The following is a 14,762-nucleotide window of genomic DNA, read 5'->3' as shown; positions in this document are numbered from 1 at the left end:
AAGGCTCAAAGTAAACTGTGTTTATTTGCACATTTAAAGCAATAAGAAACCATACAGTGATGAACAAAAACTGATGTGTCCCTTGAGTACAATAAATAAAGTTTACACAAATTCCTGCAACATAAATACAACGTTACAACACTGAATTACTCTTACAAGGAATATTGCTGTTATATTCTACTTTCACTGATTTCTGAGTTGGATCTGTCTGTTGATGACATTGTCATGACTTGCTATTCAAGCATAATGTGATATTTACTTTTCAATGAAATAGATGTACTGATTGTGGATGAACTGTAGCCTTTAGCTAGCTTTAGTAGCCAGTAAAAATAAAATGTAACTTTATTGCTACAGTGACAGTCATTTAAGAAACTATGTCCATTTGAGTGTAATCTTCAGATAAAAGAAAAAGGGATGTCAAATTATTAAAAAGACTGAGTGTTTCTTGATGCTGCATCTGTATGCGAATACAGTTTACAGGCATAGTCCTGTACCGTTAATCCCTGTGGATCACTGTGGATGATAGTCCTGCAGGCTACTAATGCTGTGGCACAACAGTGAGGTATACTGTATCTAACTGAACTCTTCTGGGATCTGTCCTGGTATCCTGAAACCAGTCTGCCCAGTTTGATCCAGAGTGCTTCTAGGACTGGATGTGGCGAAGCTTGCCCGTGTTTCTGCTGTGCAGCTGGTCCTGTGGAGGAACTGCAGGAAGTTCTCGTGGCCTGAGCCCTCATGACTGGAGACAGTCAGCTCCACGGGTCGGGCCGAGTAGCAGCGTCTCAGCTTACAAAGCTCCTCCCTGATCTGTCGGTTGAGAAGCCCGTAAAAAAACGGGTTAATAGCAAAGGAGGAGTATGCCAGCCAGTTGACGGCTTCCTCCAGGTCATCAGGTATGTTGAGTGTTGCGTCCAGCGTCAGGTGCAGGTGGAAGGCAAAGTAAGGCAGCCAGCAGATGAGAAACTGGCCAACAATAACCACCAGAGTGAGAGCAGCCTTGCCTCCACCAAAAGGTCGGTCGCGCATGAACCTGCGTGGTGCGTTGCGGGTTGTGATGATGGTGGTCTGGCTGTTTATTGAGTCAGAGCGATGCTTCAGTTGACTGTTTGTCCACAAGGGCAGAGGTCCATGTTGGCGAGCTGCCACGCGAGCCACCTTGTACACATTACAGTACACAGCAAAAATCACAACAGCAGGCAGGCAGAAGCAGGTGACAGTGAAGAGCACCGAGAAGACTCGTCTGTGGTCACTTTGGCTCCAATGCAGGGAGCAGCGTGCAGCACTGATGGAGCTCAGGCTGCCGTAGGACTGCCAATCAAACACGGTGGACAGCCCCAGCACGGTAGAGGCCACCCACACCATTGCGATCACGGCTGCTGTCAGCTTCAGCGTCATCTTGACCTCATAGCGCATGGGGTGGACGATGTAGTAGTAACGCTCCACACTGATGGCTGTGATGGTGAAGATTGAGGCAGCTATGAGGATTACATTGAGAGAGACGTAGACCTGGCACTCCAGTACTGTGAACGCCACATCAGCAAAGTACGGAGAACTGGACACAATCCCAAGAGGCATGAGCAAGATGGCACACAGCAGGTCCACTGCACACAGGTGGCACACAAAGGCAAATTTCCTGAGATGTGGGGCTTTTATGACAACAACCAGAACAGCGGTGTTGGCAAGGAGAGCCAGAACATTCAGGGTCACCATGAAAAATATCCCTGTCAGGTCCTTGAAGCGTGTCTGCTGGTTGGGAGGGGTGCCCAGCTGTCTGCTTGGAGCTGAGGGCATCGGTGCCCAAACGGTGGTGCTGTCATTGTACTCAGGGGTCAGAAATGTGCTGTTCTCCTCCATGATTCATAGTAAAGTACACACTGCAGACTCCCCCATTGTTCGGTAATGAGGCCGAAGGATCCCTCAGACATCAAAAGAAATACTCTTCACTCCTGTGTTAGAGAAATAAAGTCCATATTTAACATTAATGGAAATATCATATTCAGTAAAGACTCAATTTCTAAACCTGCAATAACAAATTCTTTAGCCACTTGGGTGCAGCAGCAACAAGCTGTGAACACAACGCTGACACATTATCACCTTTTAACTTGATATGGCGATCATGTTAGCAAACTGATTCCTATTGACACATCCAGCAGATACGGAGCAACATAGGAATTCATTTGGAGTCATGTTTGTGTCCAGCTGACGAATGTAAGTCCAATATTCATATATATTCTGTTTTATTTTGGCAGACAAACACATTTACCTAGTGGTTTAAAACGGTACTAAAGCAATTTAGGATTGCTCTTCTGTAATGACTCATGAGGCACAGACTTTAAAAAGGATGGTCAAAATCAAAGCAGCTACTACTGAGATATCTCAACTTTTAGTCTCTTGCATGCGGCAAAAATCTTGGATCCTACATTTCCAGCAATGTAACTAACATCTTTTTACAGATCTTCCCTGCCTGGTTAACATCTTTCAAACTACACTTTCAGTTTGCAATGCGGGCTGAGCTGACCCTGATGACATCACTATGACATCATCAGGGTTGACAAAGCTCCTCCTGAGCCACAGATGACAATATACATGTTTTAAACTGTAAACTGATCTTTCAGAAATTCAAATTGATAATATTTATACTTAATAACATGCAGTAATATCTCCTCAGTTTATTCATCGTTATCCATTCCACCAATAGCAACTGAAATTAAATGCATGATTAGAAACATCCAGATTTCCTCACTGCACGCACACACCTTAAAGGCATCAAAAATCAATAACTGTTTGCATTTGTGGGATTATCTAAGAAGGGATGCTCTCTCTCTTTTAGTGAGGGAGAGATGTGATCAATGGGAATAATTCATGGAGGACACCCTGTCTCTCCTCCATCCGTCCCCATCCTTTTGAAATGAAAGATAATGAGTGTGCTTGTTTTCGCCCAGCTGCGGGGAACTGGCTGCATTGATTAATATGTGTTCAGTGTCACCCGGCGCTGCACCATCAAAGAGGAAACCTCTTACCAGGTCAGGTTTGACCTCTGATCTTTGTTTAATTTCTTCTGAGAGACAACCAGAAATCACTGACTGCATATACTGAATATACTACGTGTGTAAAATGCTGCAAATGTCAACTTTCTTCAGCTTTTACAGTGTTTCTCTTCTCTATATCATCTTTTGCATAACTCCCCATACATGTACCAACCGTCTTGCGCTGCTAATCACAATCAGGTTTTAAATGTATGACCGTGCAGGATGCTGTGTCCTAAATAACTGTGCTTGCTCGCGGCCCTGCTGTAATCTTCTCTGGTGGACAGCTATTGGCATGCCACATTTGCACTGAGATTTATCCCCAGGAAGGAGTAGTACATGTACATTCTCGTGCATATTATGTAAGGCTGTCCTCATTTTCCACCATGTTCCAGTTGCAGCACGGCATATGCTGCATTCTGACTGAAGAAGATGACCATTTTCAGCCACTAGTCATTTCCAGATTTGTTAGCTCTCTAAAACCGTTGGCAATTATTAATTCAACAGAGACACATGCAGTGGATTTTGTCCCTGCCTCTCTTTTTAAAGAGAAAGAAATCACCATTAGTAAATAATTTTTCTATATTATAATGAGGATGAAGGAATTATGCCGGTCTTTTAATCCCTCACAAAGCTGTGCCACAGAGAGTTTTAGTATGTACAGGAAAACCCCATAATCCCACCCTTTGTAATGACCTTCTTAATTATGTTAATAACCAATTTTAATGCATTTAAACTGATATATTCCAAGTACCTGTCAATCATTTTATATCAAATGAAAAAGTAATATAGAATATTAAATATCTAACATTTTTTCAGCACATAAACTGGCTCGTGTGGTGAAAAAGAATTGTTTCAGTAATCTGAGGAGATTGGAAATGACAAGGACGAAATTAGTTTAAATTACATTGAGGAATAAAAGACGAAAATCATATTGGATGAAACTGATTACGTTTCCATTATTGTGGTAACATTTTAATGTAAGTATGCTGAGTCCAGTTAGGACACACATCAGATCCCACCTTAGGCATCAAAGTAAAACGAGTTGAAGCAACAGGCCCTCTCCTGTTCACATACAGCACGAGTCACCGTGCGAGGGTCGGCTCCATCCGTGATGGGTGGAGGAGTCGTTATTATCACACTTTTCTGTTTGGTTTGTTATCACTTATGCAAAAAGCTCATATTCAAAAGCACTTGAAATGTTGAATATTTGTTAGAGAGCACTGGTTTATAATGGCACAAGTTCCCTCCAAGTGTTCTTAAATATCTTTAGCTCATGTGTTAACCTAACGTTACCCAATAAACTAAACAATTGTTAGAAATTCATAAGGGGTCAAAATGTCACCAGATTGCAACATACCAGTAGAAACATTTGTGGATCACTTTTATACACTAATATCACAAACAAAAAGCATCACTCATTTAGGTGATGACAACAATATACACAAGTTTTATTATGTAAGACTAATCTTATAACACCAAAACCACAAAGAACACTTACAGAGCAACTCTTACATGTGGAAAATTTGAAAAAAGTTCCCTCTGAGTCTTCTAAAGTTGAGTACATCCAACTCGTGCTGATGGCTCCCCTCCGAATCCTTTAAAAGCATCACATTCAGTTCTCAGGTGTTGTTTTCAGGTGTGTGAGTGCTGCTCCGCCCTGCAGAAATCTGTGCAAAAACTGTGCTAAGCCTTAAAAAACAGCAGATCAGGATCCCCCGGGAGAGCTGACAGTCCCAGAGAGGTGATGTGATGTGCATCCACTGAGACGGCACAGCTGGCTTAAGTGAAAGAAGGGGGGGGTGGGGGTGGGGGGGGGGGGGGTGGGGGGGGAGGAGCTAGCAATTGGTGATTGTTCAAATTGTGTCTTTCAAGAGAAGATGACTCTATCAAACAGCCACCCACTGACATTAACCATGTCCCACACACACGCTCTTTCATCAGTCAGTATGTGGCAGTGACTGTCACACACTGCTCTGTCTCTGTCCTCACACACACACACACACACACACACACACACACACACACACACACACACACACACACACACACACACTCTATTCTCCTCTGCAGAGCTTCTAACAGATTGAACAGACATTGAAGCATTGGGTGGATTTCTTCAGTCCATTCACCAAATTTCCACGCTATTTGCTTCTTTAAATGGTAATCTCATTTCTTGATTTCGTCAAGTAGAAAGCTTCATTTCACAACAGGCGAAGTCTTTTTGGAGTTGCCTGCAGAAGAGCCTGAAACAGGGCTCAGCGCTGACATCTGCTGGCTGAGGGGAAAACCAAACCGTAATCCTGTGAGAGCACACTGTATGACCACTGCACCGATGAAACAAAAGTTTCAAATTAGTTAAGATAGCAGAAGGATATCAGTTTCAAAAGTTTATTGGCCCCTTATCTGGATCAGCACAACAAAGAGGGGTGTGATGAAAACAGATGTCGTGGAAGCAGGAAGATTAATTATCACTTACAGCATATTTTGCAACTGCATAAAAACTAGTCTAGAAACACAGTGTCACTTGGTGTAACGCACAGTTTGTCATGAACAACAAAGTACAAATGACAGCCCTATTATTTTCACATACATTTTCACAGGTCCTACTTTCAAATGCACACACGCCCGCTGATTGGAACGTTAAACCAGTGTACTGCAAATGTTTGACGAAGGCCGACTTCACAAACCTGCTGTTCAGACAGTCACGTACTACCTCACATTAAATAAGACCACTGTTTTTTTTTTTGTTTTTTTGACCACTGACGATTACACATTTGACATTTTACAGTATTGATTCAACATCTTGGTTGGGAAACCAGGTAAAACTTTCCAAACACACGACAGACAACGAACAGCTGTCGAAGTAAAAAAAAAAAAAAAAAGGTGAGAATTCTAAAAAGTGTTGAAAAAAAAAAAAAACTTCAAGCATTAGATTTCAATGTGGAAAAAAACTGAGGTGGATTTAAAAAAAGGCAACGTGTCACACATTTCTATCAGACATGAAATACAGGTGACCGACAGGCGAAGGCAGACTCCAAAGGCTATAACTGAGAATCGTTTCTCATTGCTCCATTTTCAGGCAGGAGTGAAGCATCTTGGCAAAAGCTCTGATCAACCATCGCCTTGTTTTCAGCTTTACCCAAGCCTAGTCTCTTCTTTAATAGTTTGTCCTCATTATTCAACTTTGTGCGGATTGCAGTTTTTATTTGGCTGCGATCGACGCTGAACTTGACCGCCACGTGATCTGGAGGAAGAAACACAGCAAAGATTTTAACCTCCATCACCTCAAATTCATAAATAACGTGTGCGTGCTTACAATCCGGTGCTGCTTTCTCACCGATTATGCTTCTCAAGATGTCAGGTGGCAGTTGAGGCTTGTGGCATTCTTCTCCGGTGAAGGTGTTCCTGCGGCCCTGCAGCGAGTGTGTGGCCAACGTTTCTCTGTCGAAAAGTATCATCAGCAGTGCTGACGTGTACTTCTTGTAGTCTGCGATCTCGGCGATGCGCTCGTAAAGATTTTTCGGCACTCGAAGATTCTCAGAGAGATATGAGAAGTTGTGGTCGTCCTGAGGGCAAAAAAGAAAATGGAAATCAAAAATGGATCAGACACCATCAAGTTAGTCAAATTATCTGCTCCTGGTGAACCCGAGCTTAAAGCCACTCAAACCTGAAAACTGGGTCTCCTCCAATAAGGAAACAATCTGCTGCACTCACCTCCTGGATATCATGAACCGCTCTCATCTCGGCCTCAGGCTCATTCAGGAAGGAGACGGTTTCATCCTGAGAGTTCTGCGCTGCAACTGCTGCCTCGCCTCCCTGGAGGACGTGATCCAGGGTGACGCGCAGCTCGTGCGCTGTGTGCCGCATCTGCATCATCAGAGTGTTCATCTCTGAAAAAAGGGTGGAATCACTTTAGAAATGCTGAAACAGAGCAAGTTCATTCATAGTTTAGATTATTAGATCATCGTAGGTTCAGGGTCACAGCCCGAATTTTAGCAGAACCCCTCCCAACAAAGAAGCTGATTAGCCAACAACTAAACCGGGAAAAATATCTAGAAAATCACAAAATATTTCACCTTTTATTTTTCATTTAACTGCTCAATAACATTTTTTTCTTGTCCTTTATTGTTGTCTTAACATCATTTCAAGGCCCTGTCTTTCTCTCCTATCTACAGATACATAAACGATATTAACTTGTATCATATTGTAATAAACATTATGCAATCTGCCAGTAAATCTAAGGGTAAGGTCCCTCAAAGAAAAACACAATTTTAATGCAGGTCTGTAAACTGATGTCACGTTTTTGCATGATCACCTGACCTGCTGTGCACTGACTGAAAGACTATCTAGTTTATAAATTAAGACTATCTAGTTTATAGACTAGAGATAACAATTTAAATGGATGTGTGACAACAACACTGACTATGAATGATTTTATTCAGTACCACATTCAATTGCTTTCTATTTTAAATTACTTAGCACAAATTTTTTTTTTTCTTGCAAATTACTCAAGAATGTATTTAATTTCCAAATATACGACAGAGGAAATTACCTCAATACCACCTACAGCCTTGCCCCAGCTGTGATTTGAGTGAGTCACACACAGTAATTAGACTGTGTGGTCCTGACTTGTATTTTTTAAGCATATTAATCAATATATTAGTCATTTTTCTCCACCCACCTTTCAGCTCTCTCAGCTCCCTCTCAGCCAAAATCCTACATCTGCGTTCGTATTTGAGTTGTGCCTGCAGTTGCTCTATCTTCATGAGGAGGCTGATGGTGTCTGTTCTGATGCCAGGACTTGACACATTGTCTTCGTCAAACTCAATGGTTTCGTGCTGGGAAAAAAAAAAGAGACAGGAAATCACATAAACATGATTACACAACATCTGTTTTTTTTTTGTTTTTGTTTTTGTTTTTTTTAAATTCTGAATTACATCAAAATCTCTCACCTCATTGTTGGGGAAAGGTGAGTAGTTGGACTCCTCGCCCAACCTGTATTTATCCTCCACTGGATCGCCGCCAAACTCCTGAGCATCAGTGCCGATTTTTATCATCTTGACTGGCGGGTGTGATGGAGTCGCTCCTGCGTCCCTCTTGGGTGGCATGGGGGGTAAAAATATATCTGCTGAGAGTAAAGATTGGATCAGGTGACAGTTAAAGTTTTCTGCACAAGATGGAGGGAAACTTTGAGTCCAACTTTTATCAGTCGCTTGACGTTTTTTATTCATTTTTGACTCATGCATTCGAGACAATAATGAAAAGTTAGTTCGCGTTGCATCCCCTCCCCCTGCCTCTCCAACCCCTCCTACTAGCCCGCAGATTGCCTCCAGTTGCAGCCACTGCTGATACAAACTGACGTTCAATACATTATCAATAACATGTGATAATTCATGTTAGACGAGTCAGAGGAGGCTCACCTGGCTGTTCAGCTCGACTTCGATAAACTGTAACCACACTCACTGAGGACAGAGACAGCGCAGTAAATGGAAATACTGCGTAGTAGAGGAAGTAGTAGTACTACTGCAGTAGTACACTACATAGATCCTGATACAATTACGGCTTCTTTTTAACAGCCGCGCAAAACGTTTCCGGTTAAATATATGTGAAATACTGCTCCTATATTTATCTTTTACTGCGTGTGGTACACATGTGTTTAAGAGTGTTGTGTTATGAAATTTATATTTTTACAATTATGTGCGGAACAAAGCTGCAAAAACTTATTCCCCGAGGGAAGTATTTCACCCCAGTACAATTTCCTGCTCGTATAAATTCTTAATTCAACCAATGGAAATCTAGAAATTGAACAAAAAGGCGGGTATTTAGTGGCAATTGTGAAATTCAGCCAATCAGAGCATGTCTTTAAATGTGACTTCACGGTCTAGTTTGGTTGCAGTGTACCCATGTGGGTTTAATGTTGACTTGCTGCTCAGGCAGTCGTGGAGTTGACTCTATCTACAGTTACACACGCTGTTTGTCGCGTTTCACCATGTCTTCGTCTTTCTTTATAAAGAAAAAAGAAAACCCCAAATTAGTCAAGAAGGGGAAAAGTAGAGAGCTACCAAAACGAAAGGTAAGTGAGCTGGACTGTTAGCAAGTATGCTAAATCACGTTAACGCTAGCTAGCCAGCAGGTTGACTCATGCGACTTACCTGCTACAACCCGCTCTCCTGACGCCTTTTACTCTGTTTCAGGCATCAGTGCACACTTATCGTGTGTCATTACAAATCCTCTGTTTTTGTTCTGTTGCAGGGTGATGGGGACTCCGGTGCAAAAAGTAAAGTACGAGCAAAGAAACCCAACTCCAAATACAACGAAGAGATTTCCAGCGACTCTGAGACAGAGAGGTACACTTCTGATTTGCTCACGCGTGGTTCTGCATCGATGACAGCTCTGTGGTCCCGATTTTAAAGCACATAATCAACCCGACAGTTGTTAATTTGTTTGATTTGTGTCGTTTCGTGTACAGTTATGTAGGGTCCAAGAAAAGACAGTCCAATGAAGAGAATGAGTACGAGGAAACGCCACAGGAGAAGAAGCTTAGATTAGCCAAACTTTACCTCGCGCAGCTAAAGGAGGAAGGTAAGCTTGTATTATCTCTAACCTTTGGCCATAGAGGTCTTCACAATACATTCTGTGGATGCACGGTGTGTATTAATTGTGTGATCTGATTTGATCAGAGGAAAAGAAAGCAGAAGAAGACTCGTTTGAGACTGATCTGATTGCTGGCAGACTTCAAGAAGAAGTGGTAAGAGTGTAATCTGTAGTAAACGGTATAATTGTCGTTCGGGACATTAACACAACACACTCATTTTTCATAATCCTATTTCTGGCCACCACCACACCTCTGCTACTACAGTCAAACTCAGTAACTGTGTAGCTTCAGTTTGACCATTAAATCTTTCTGTGCACTGTCCCATTACTGAACAGCTAATGTCATCCAGATGAACAAACCTCTGAGCAGATAAAAATGTTGGTATATTCTTCTGGGTTTTCGGACATCTTCCTTCCATACTTCTGATTTCACGTGTTGACTTCAGTGTCATACAATGGTCAGTGTTATTGATCTTGTTCTGTTTGTTATTCCTCCCAGCTTGAACAGAAAGGAAAGCTTCAGCGACTTATCGCCAAAGATGTAAGTATGGGAATTTTCCATTGCATGTCCACTAATTTACTGCAAAAAAGCTGTTTCTGAACAGACTGAGTTTTCTTACATTTTCATTCTGTCTTTTAGCTCATGCCACCAGATGCTTCAGAGATCCGAGTTTTGAGAGGGCACAAACTTCCAATTACCTGTCTGGTCATCACCTCTGACGACAAGTACATCTTTTCTGCTGCCAAAGACTGCTCCATCATTAAATGTGAGTATGCATTAGGATCCCCAAAAAACCTTTGTACATACGAAATTCAGGTGGGGGGACTGAATGAAGGCGCTGACTTAGCACTGTCAGTGTTTGTTATTCAGTATTTGTCTTATATCGTCAGGGGATGTCGAGAGTGGGAAGAAATTGCACACAATACCAGGTGGAAGGAAAGGCACAGAGGATCGGCACGTTGGACATACAGCTCATATCCTGTGCGTGGCCGTATCATCGGATGGAAAATACTTGGTGAGTAGTTCTCTCTCACTGTAGCCTGCTTTTGCCAGTTTGGGAAATGAACAGACACACATGCAGTATGCACTGCATGTGTATATACATAAAAAGTATGTATTCATTTATTTTTACTAGTGAGGATTGCCAAAGTGTGACATCATCCTTTAACAGAAGCCTCTTTCTCAACATCTTTTTAGGCCACTGGCGACATGAACAATCTGATTATGATCTGGGAGGCAGAAACATGCAAACATCTACATAAGTTCACAGGACACAAAGGCCCTGTGTCGGTGCGTTCTCCCTCTTCCTCTCTCAGCTGCATGGACTAACTTTGTGTTTTTTATCGTAACAGAATTCACTGTAACTCTGAGGCCCTCCTGTGAATCATGTCATGTCTTTTTCCCTCTCAGGGTCTTTCATTCCGGAAGGGGACTCATGATCTGTACAGCGCCTCTCACGATCGCTCAGTGAAGGTGTGGAACGTGGACGAGAACGCATATGTGGAAACTCTGTGAGTAACTAATCAGAAAATTATTTATCTCACCGCCAAACACCTGCATTTATCTTCAGTGTTTGACTTTAACTGTGTTGTGATTCGCTGTAGTTTTGGGCATCAGGACGCCATCACGGGGCTGGACAGCCTGAGCCGTGAGTGCTGTGTGACTGCAGGAGGACGAGACCGCTCAGTGAGGGTGTGGAAGATAGCCGAGGAATCTCAGCTGGTGTTCCACGGCCACGAGTGAGTCTCTTTCAGTCTCTCCCCTGATGTTTCTGTGTCAGTGTCCGTGAGGTACACTGATTACTATAAACACGTTATAAAATAGTCAAGTAAGGAAGTATGTCTTCTCAAAGATGAGAAGACCACCAGTTTTTACTTTTCAGTTAACTCTGAGAGGTTTAACGACAAAGTCCTATGTTCACCATAGAGGCTTTTGTCCCTTATCTTCTGTACAATATTGATTTAAGCTTTTTGATTGATTAATGCTGCATGCTAAACAGTCCTAAGAAATACCTTCTGAATATATAAAGGTGCAAGAGAATTGTCCATAAAGCTTTAGAATTCAGAGTGATATTTATTAAAGGAAAATAACCTTCAAACACAGACGGAAACAGAATAAATGATGAAGGTTGGAAAAAAAAGTCTTGAATTCTTTCAGGTGACCTTTCTAGTCGTTTCCCTCACTATGCATGTAGGTGCACGGCTGTCCAGCAAGCTAAACACACAGGAGTTGGCTCTTGAAGATTTTATCAGGAACAAATGTGAAAATAGTACAGAACAGCAAAGTCAAGGATAAGTATTTCGCATCAGAAAAAGTAAATGAGACTTGGAAGAACAATAAGAGAACTGGTCCCTCATGCTAGAAAGAAACAAAGTCATATCACCAGGGAAAGGACTGATACGTCTGAATAGGGAGTACAAAAGCCTTTAAACAGTCCACATGAAAAAAAATCATATTATTATAGTATTTATATTCATCTGAATGTCATACAGGTGCTGTGAACATACAGAAAGACTAACGTCTCTCTGTCTTCCCACAGGGGTTCCATTGACTGCATCCAGCTCATAAATGAGGAGCACATGATAACAGGAGCCGATGATGGGTGAGACACTCGCAGCTTTTACGCTCACACCGTCTGGATTGCAGTTTTGTTGCAGGATCTAATCGTGTTGGCACATTCAGTCATGTCTCCCCCTCCGTGCCCTCTCCCAATTTTCCCGGTGACCTCAGCTCTGTGTCTCTTTGGAGTGTCAACAAGAAGAAGCCTCTCAGCACAGTGAAGCAGGCTCACGGTTGCCATGGTGACGCCGGGCTGGAGCAGCCTCATTGGGTGGCTTCGGTAGCGGCGCTCCAGAACTCGGATACCGTCGCCTCAGGTGCCTCTGGCTGTGAGAGTCCTTCTTACCAGCTTCTTCCTAACACACACACTCACACTTCATTATATGCAGGATGCATTAAAATGAAGCCTTTTCTCAGCTGTCTGGTATGAATGCAAATGTAATCATATGATATATATATCTCATATAATTGGTAACCATGGCCCTGATTAACTGTCCTACACTCTCATGAGTAGAAAATGATACAGTTATGTTCCGCTAAGCTGTAATTAAGATGTCTGTCGTGATATTAAGTGTGGTTCTTCTTCTGTTCAGGTTCACACAACTCTCAGGTGCAGGTGTGGAAGTGTGGCCAGAACTACCGCAGACTGGAGCCTTTATTCAGTGTACCAGTGGTAAGCTTGTGCTTCTCCTCTCATTTACAGAATGGTAACATTTACATAAGGTGTGTGTTTTTTTTTAAGCTAGTTATGCCCATTATTTACAGCTGCCACAACAGCTGTCTCAAAGTGTCTTTGAATTATTTTGCCTCTTCCTCTGCTTCCTCTGGCAGCCCGGCTTTGTCAACAGTCTGAAGTTTTCTAGCTCCGGTCAGTTTTTGGTGGCAGGAGTCGGACAAGAGCACAGGTAAATGAACTAATGATCCTGTTTCCATAGAAACTGTCTGTAGGGTACTGGTCATCTATTACGTGTCAGCACAGGTACATGTTCAGTGAGTGAAACTTCCACTAGATGGCAGTGTTAATCCATCTCTCTGTCACAGGTGAAGATTCGGTTCACTTTTTTCCCCAGTGGAGCAGTTATTTACAGTGGAAATGGCCAGTTTTCATTTTGGTGAATACCAAAGCAGCAACATGTAATGATGGATGTTTATTATATTGGTGTGCAGTGGATGGTTGAGAATGGTTCAGACTTGAAATGGTCATGAAGTGGAAAACATGGCAGCCAATAAAGATAAAAAGGACTCTGGAATCAGAATAATTCTCTTCAGTGACTTCTGTTTGAACAAACCTTGTTCCCCCTAAAGAGAGAGTACAGAACCAGACCAGGAAGCTGCAGACGAGTTAGAATAGAGACGTTCTCTTGATGTTTACACCACAGAGAACTCCTCTGTTTTGCCAGACAGGTAGATATGCTACACATACAGAGCTCATCTTACTCTGATTATAACATCAGTGTTATTTCCTGTTTTTAGTCACCTTAAGGACAGTTTGACTCAAATTTACACCTTAACTGGATTTCAAATGACTTAGGTTCAGAAATTTTCTCCTCAAGTCTCATCAGGCCAGACCTCCAAATTTAAGAGTTTGAAATTTTATGATCCCATACAAACATTTTTAAATTTCGAGTGGGATTTACTCTGATTTCTGATTCACTTTTATCACATAAGTGACAAAACCAAGAGCATTGAGGCTCTGCTGGAAGAGCTTCACCACCACACAGACCGCTTCAGAACTGTTGGTCGGTCAGTGTCAAAGATAATTGTAATAACATGACAGATTTTGTTTTGAGGTCTATCCGGATGATGATCCCTGTGCCGGTTACCCTCTGCTTCTAAGTCAGTTTGTTTTTCTGCAGGTTGGGCCGATGGTGGAGAATAAAAGAGGCCAAGAATGGGATCTGTGTTATTCCTCTGAAAAGGAAACCTCCTAATTCAGAGGAAGCCAAGATGACTGAATAGCAGACGGTTAAGTGTCTTTTATTTTGTAAATTAAAGCTTTAAAAACTGCACATGTCACGTTTCTGTTTGTTTCTCCTGTGAGTTTTATTTCTGAAGAAGTTTTAACAGCTTTCATGAAGGAGTCAGCAGTGTGGGCAAAGTGGGCTGCGTCTGGATTGGGCCACAAGTGAGAAGAGGCTGTACTGTGGGAGTCAGTACATCCTGTCTGAGCTGACCAAGACTCTTACATCATATGATCCAAACTTTTGTTTCTAATTATTCCTTTTTTTTTTTTTTTTTTTTTCTTTTTTTTTTAAGAATTCTGCTCAAAGTTTCTCTGTTTAAGTGTCAGCTGGGAAAAGTTAAAATCACTCTTTTTTTCTTTTTTTAAATCATTAAGGGCTGCTAAAGCAATATGTTTGGTCCCACATCGTCATGGTAACTGCCTCTGCGTTGGTCATTGTCAGCCTGTCAGTGTCAAACATGAAATTGCAATTAACTCTACAGGAGGATCATTTATCTCTGCTGGTCGAATCGTTTAAATCCTGCATATTAACATTAGCAGAGGAATGTGACGAGCACCAAAACGCGGCCCAAACCAGATGTCAGGTGGCTTACATCATTTTAAAACAGCAGCGTTA

General features: G+C 42.1%; 3 protein-coding genes across 5 annotated transcripts; 1 reads left to right on the top strand and 2 right to left on the bottom strand.

Annotated features, from left to right (window-relative positions):
* On the bottom strand, window positions 1-4,784 carry LOC139329214 (probable G-protein coupled receptor). Of its 2 annotated transcripts, none has more exons than XM_070959400.1 (2): window positions 4,542-4,784; window positions 1-1,946 (listed from the first exon to the last, which is right to left on the bottom strand). In XM_070959400.1, the coding sequence occupies exon 2, from the start codon at window positions 1,852-1,854 to the stop codon at window positions 574-576; it is 1,281 nt and encodes a 426-aa protein (XP_070815501.1). In that variant the 5' UTR covers window positions 1,855-1,946; window positions 4,542-4,784; the 3' UTR covers window positions 1-573. The 2 variants fall into 2 exon arrangements, with proteins under 2 accessions (XP_070815501.1, XP_070815500.1); XM_070959399.1 differs by having other exon boundaries at window positions 7-1,946; window positions 4,528-4,784.
* Window positions 4,785-5,403: 619 nt separating this feature from the next.
* Window positions 5,404-8,536, bottom strand: LOC139329128 (uncharacterized). The gene is made up of 6 exons (XM_070959279.1): window positions 8,450-8,536; window positions 7,982-8,154; window positions 7,711-7,867; window positions 6,744-6,919; window positions 6,367-6,595; window positions 5,404-6,273 (listed from the first exon to the last, which is right to left on the bottom strand). The coding sequence occupies exons 2-6, from the start codon at window positions 8,135-8,137 to the stop codon at window positions 6,071-6,073; spliced, it is 921 nt and encodes a 306-aa protein (XP_070815380.1). The 5' UTR covers window positions 8,138-8,154; window positions 8,450-8,536; the 3' UTR covers window positions 5,404-6,070.
* Window positions 8,537-8,923: 387 nt separating this feature from the next.
* Window positions 8,924-14,190, top strand: rrp9 (ribosomal RNA processing 9, U3 small nucleolar RNA binding protein). Of its 2 annotated transcripts, none has more exons than XM_070959517.1 (15): window positions 8,924-9,102; window positions 9,282-9,376; window positions 9,499-9,611; window positions 9,710-9,777; window positions 10,123-10,164; window positions 10,264-10,390; window positions 10,515-10,639; window positions 10,822-10,914; window positions 11,035-11,135; window positions 11,229-11,363; window positions 12,164-12,226; window positions 12,355-12,500; window positions 12,777-12,856; window positions 13,015-13,088; window positions 14,040-14,190. In XM_070959517.1, the coding sequence occupies exons 1-15, from the start codon at window positions 8,944-8,946 to the stop codon at window positions 14,140-14,142; spliced, it is 1,524 nt and encodes a 507-aa protein (XP_070815618.1). In that variant the 5' UTR covers window positions 8,924-8,943; the 3' UTR covers window positions 14,143-14,190. The 2 variants fall into 2 exon arrangements, with proteins under 2 accessions (XP_070815618.1, XP_070815616.1); XM_070959515.1 differs by having other exon boundaries at window positions 12,355-12,512.
* The last annotated feature ends 572 nt before the right edge of the window (window positions 14,191-14,762 follow it).

Source organism: Chaetodon trifascialis, chromosome 3, assembly GCF_039877785.1.
Source record: "Chaetodon trifascialis isolate fChaTrf1 chromosome 3, fChaTrf1.hap1, whole genome shotgun sequence".
In the NCBI taxonomy this organism is placed as follows: Eukaryota; Metazoa; Chordata; class Actinopteri; order Chaetodontiformes; family Chaetodontidae; genus Chaetodon; species Chaetodon trifascialis.
Note: the sequence above shows the minus strand (reverse complement) of the source record. Positions and strands in the feature narration are given on the sequence as shown.

Bases quoted from the DNA above. Each gene is read 5' to 3' on its own strand.
- rrp9 (XM_070959515.1), top strand. From the start codon at position 8,944: ATGTTGACTTGCTGCTCAGGCAGTCGTGGAGTTGACTCTATCTACAGT. The intron at 9,103-9,281 runs GTAAGTGAGCTG...GTTCTGTTGCAG, and splicing joins GAGAGCTACCAAAACGAAAG to GGTGATGGGGACTCCGGTGC. The intron at 9,377-9,498 runs GTACACTTCTGA...TTTCGTGTACAG, and splicing joins AGCGACTCTGAGACAGAGAG to TTATGTAGGGTCCAAGAAAA.
- LOC139329214 (XM_070959400.1), bottom strand. From the start codon at position 1,854: ATGGAGGAGAACAGCACATTTCTGACCCCTGAGTACAATGACAGCACC.
- LOC139329128 (XM_070959279.1), bottom strand. From the start codon at position 8,137: ATGCCACCCAAGAGGGACGCAGGAGCGACTCCATCACACCCGCCAGTC. The intron at 7,868-7,981 runs GTGAGAGATTTT...TTTTTTTCCCAG, and splicing joins CACCTTTCCCCAACAATGAG to CACGAAACCATTGAGTTTGA. The intron at 6,274-6,366 runs GTGAGAAAGCAG...TTCTTCCTCCAG, and splicing joins CATCTTGAGAAGCATAATCG to ATCACGTGGCGGTCAAGTTC.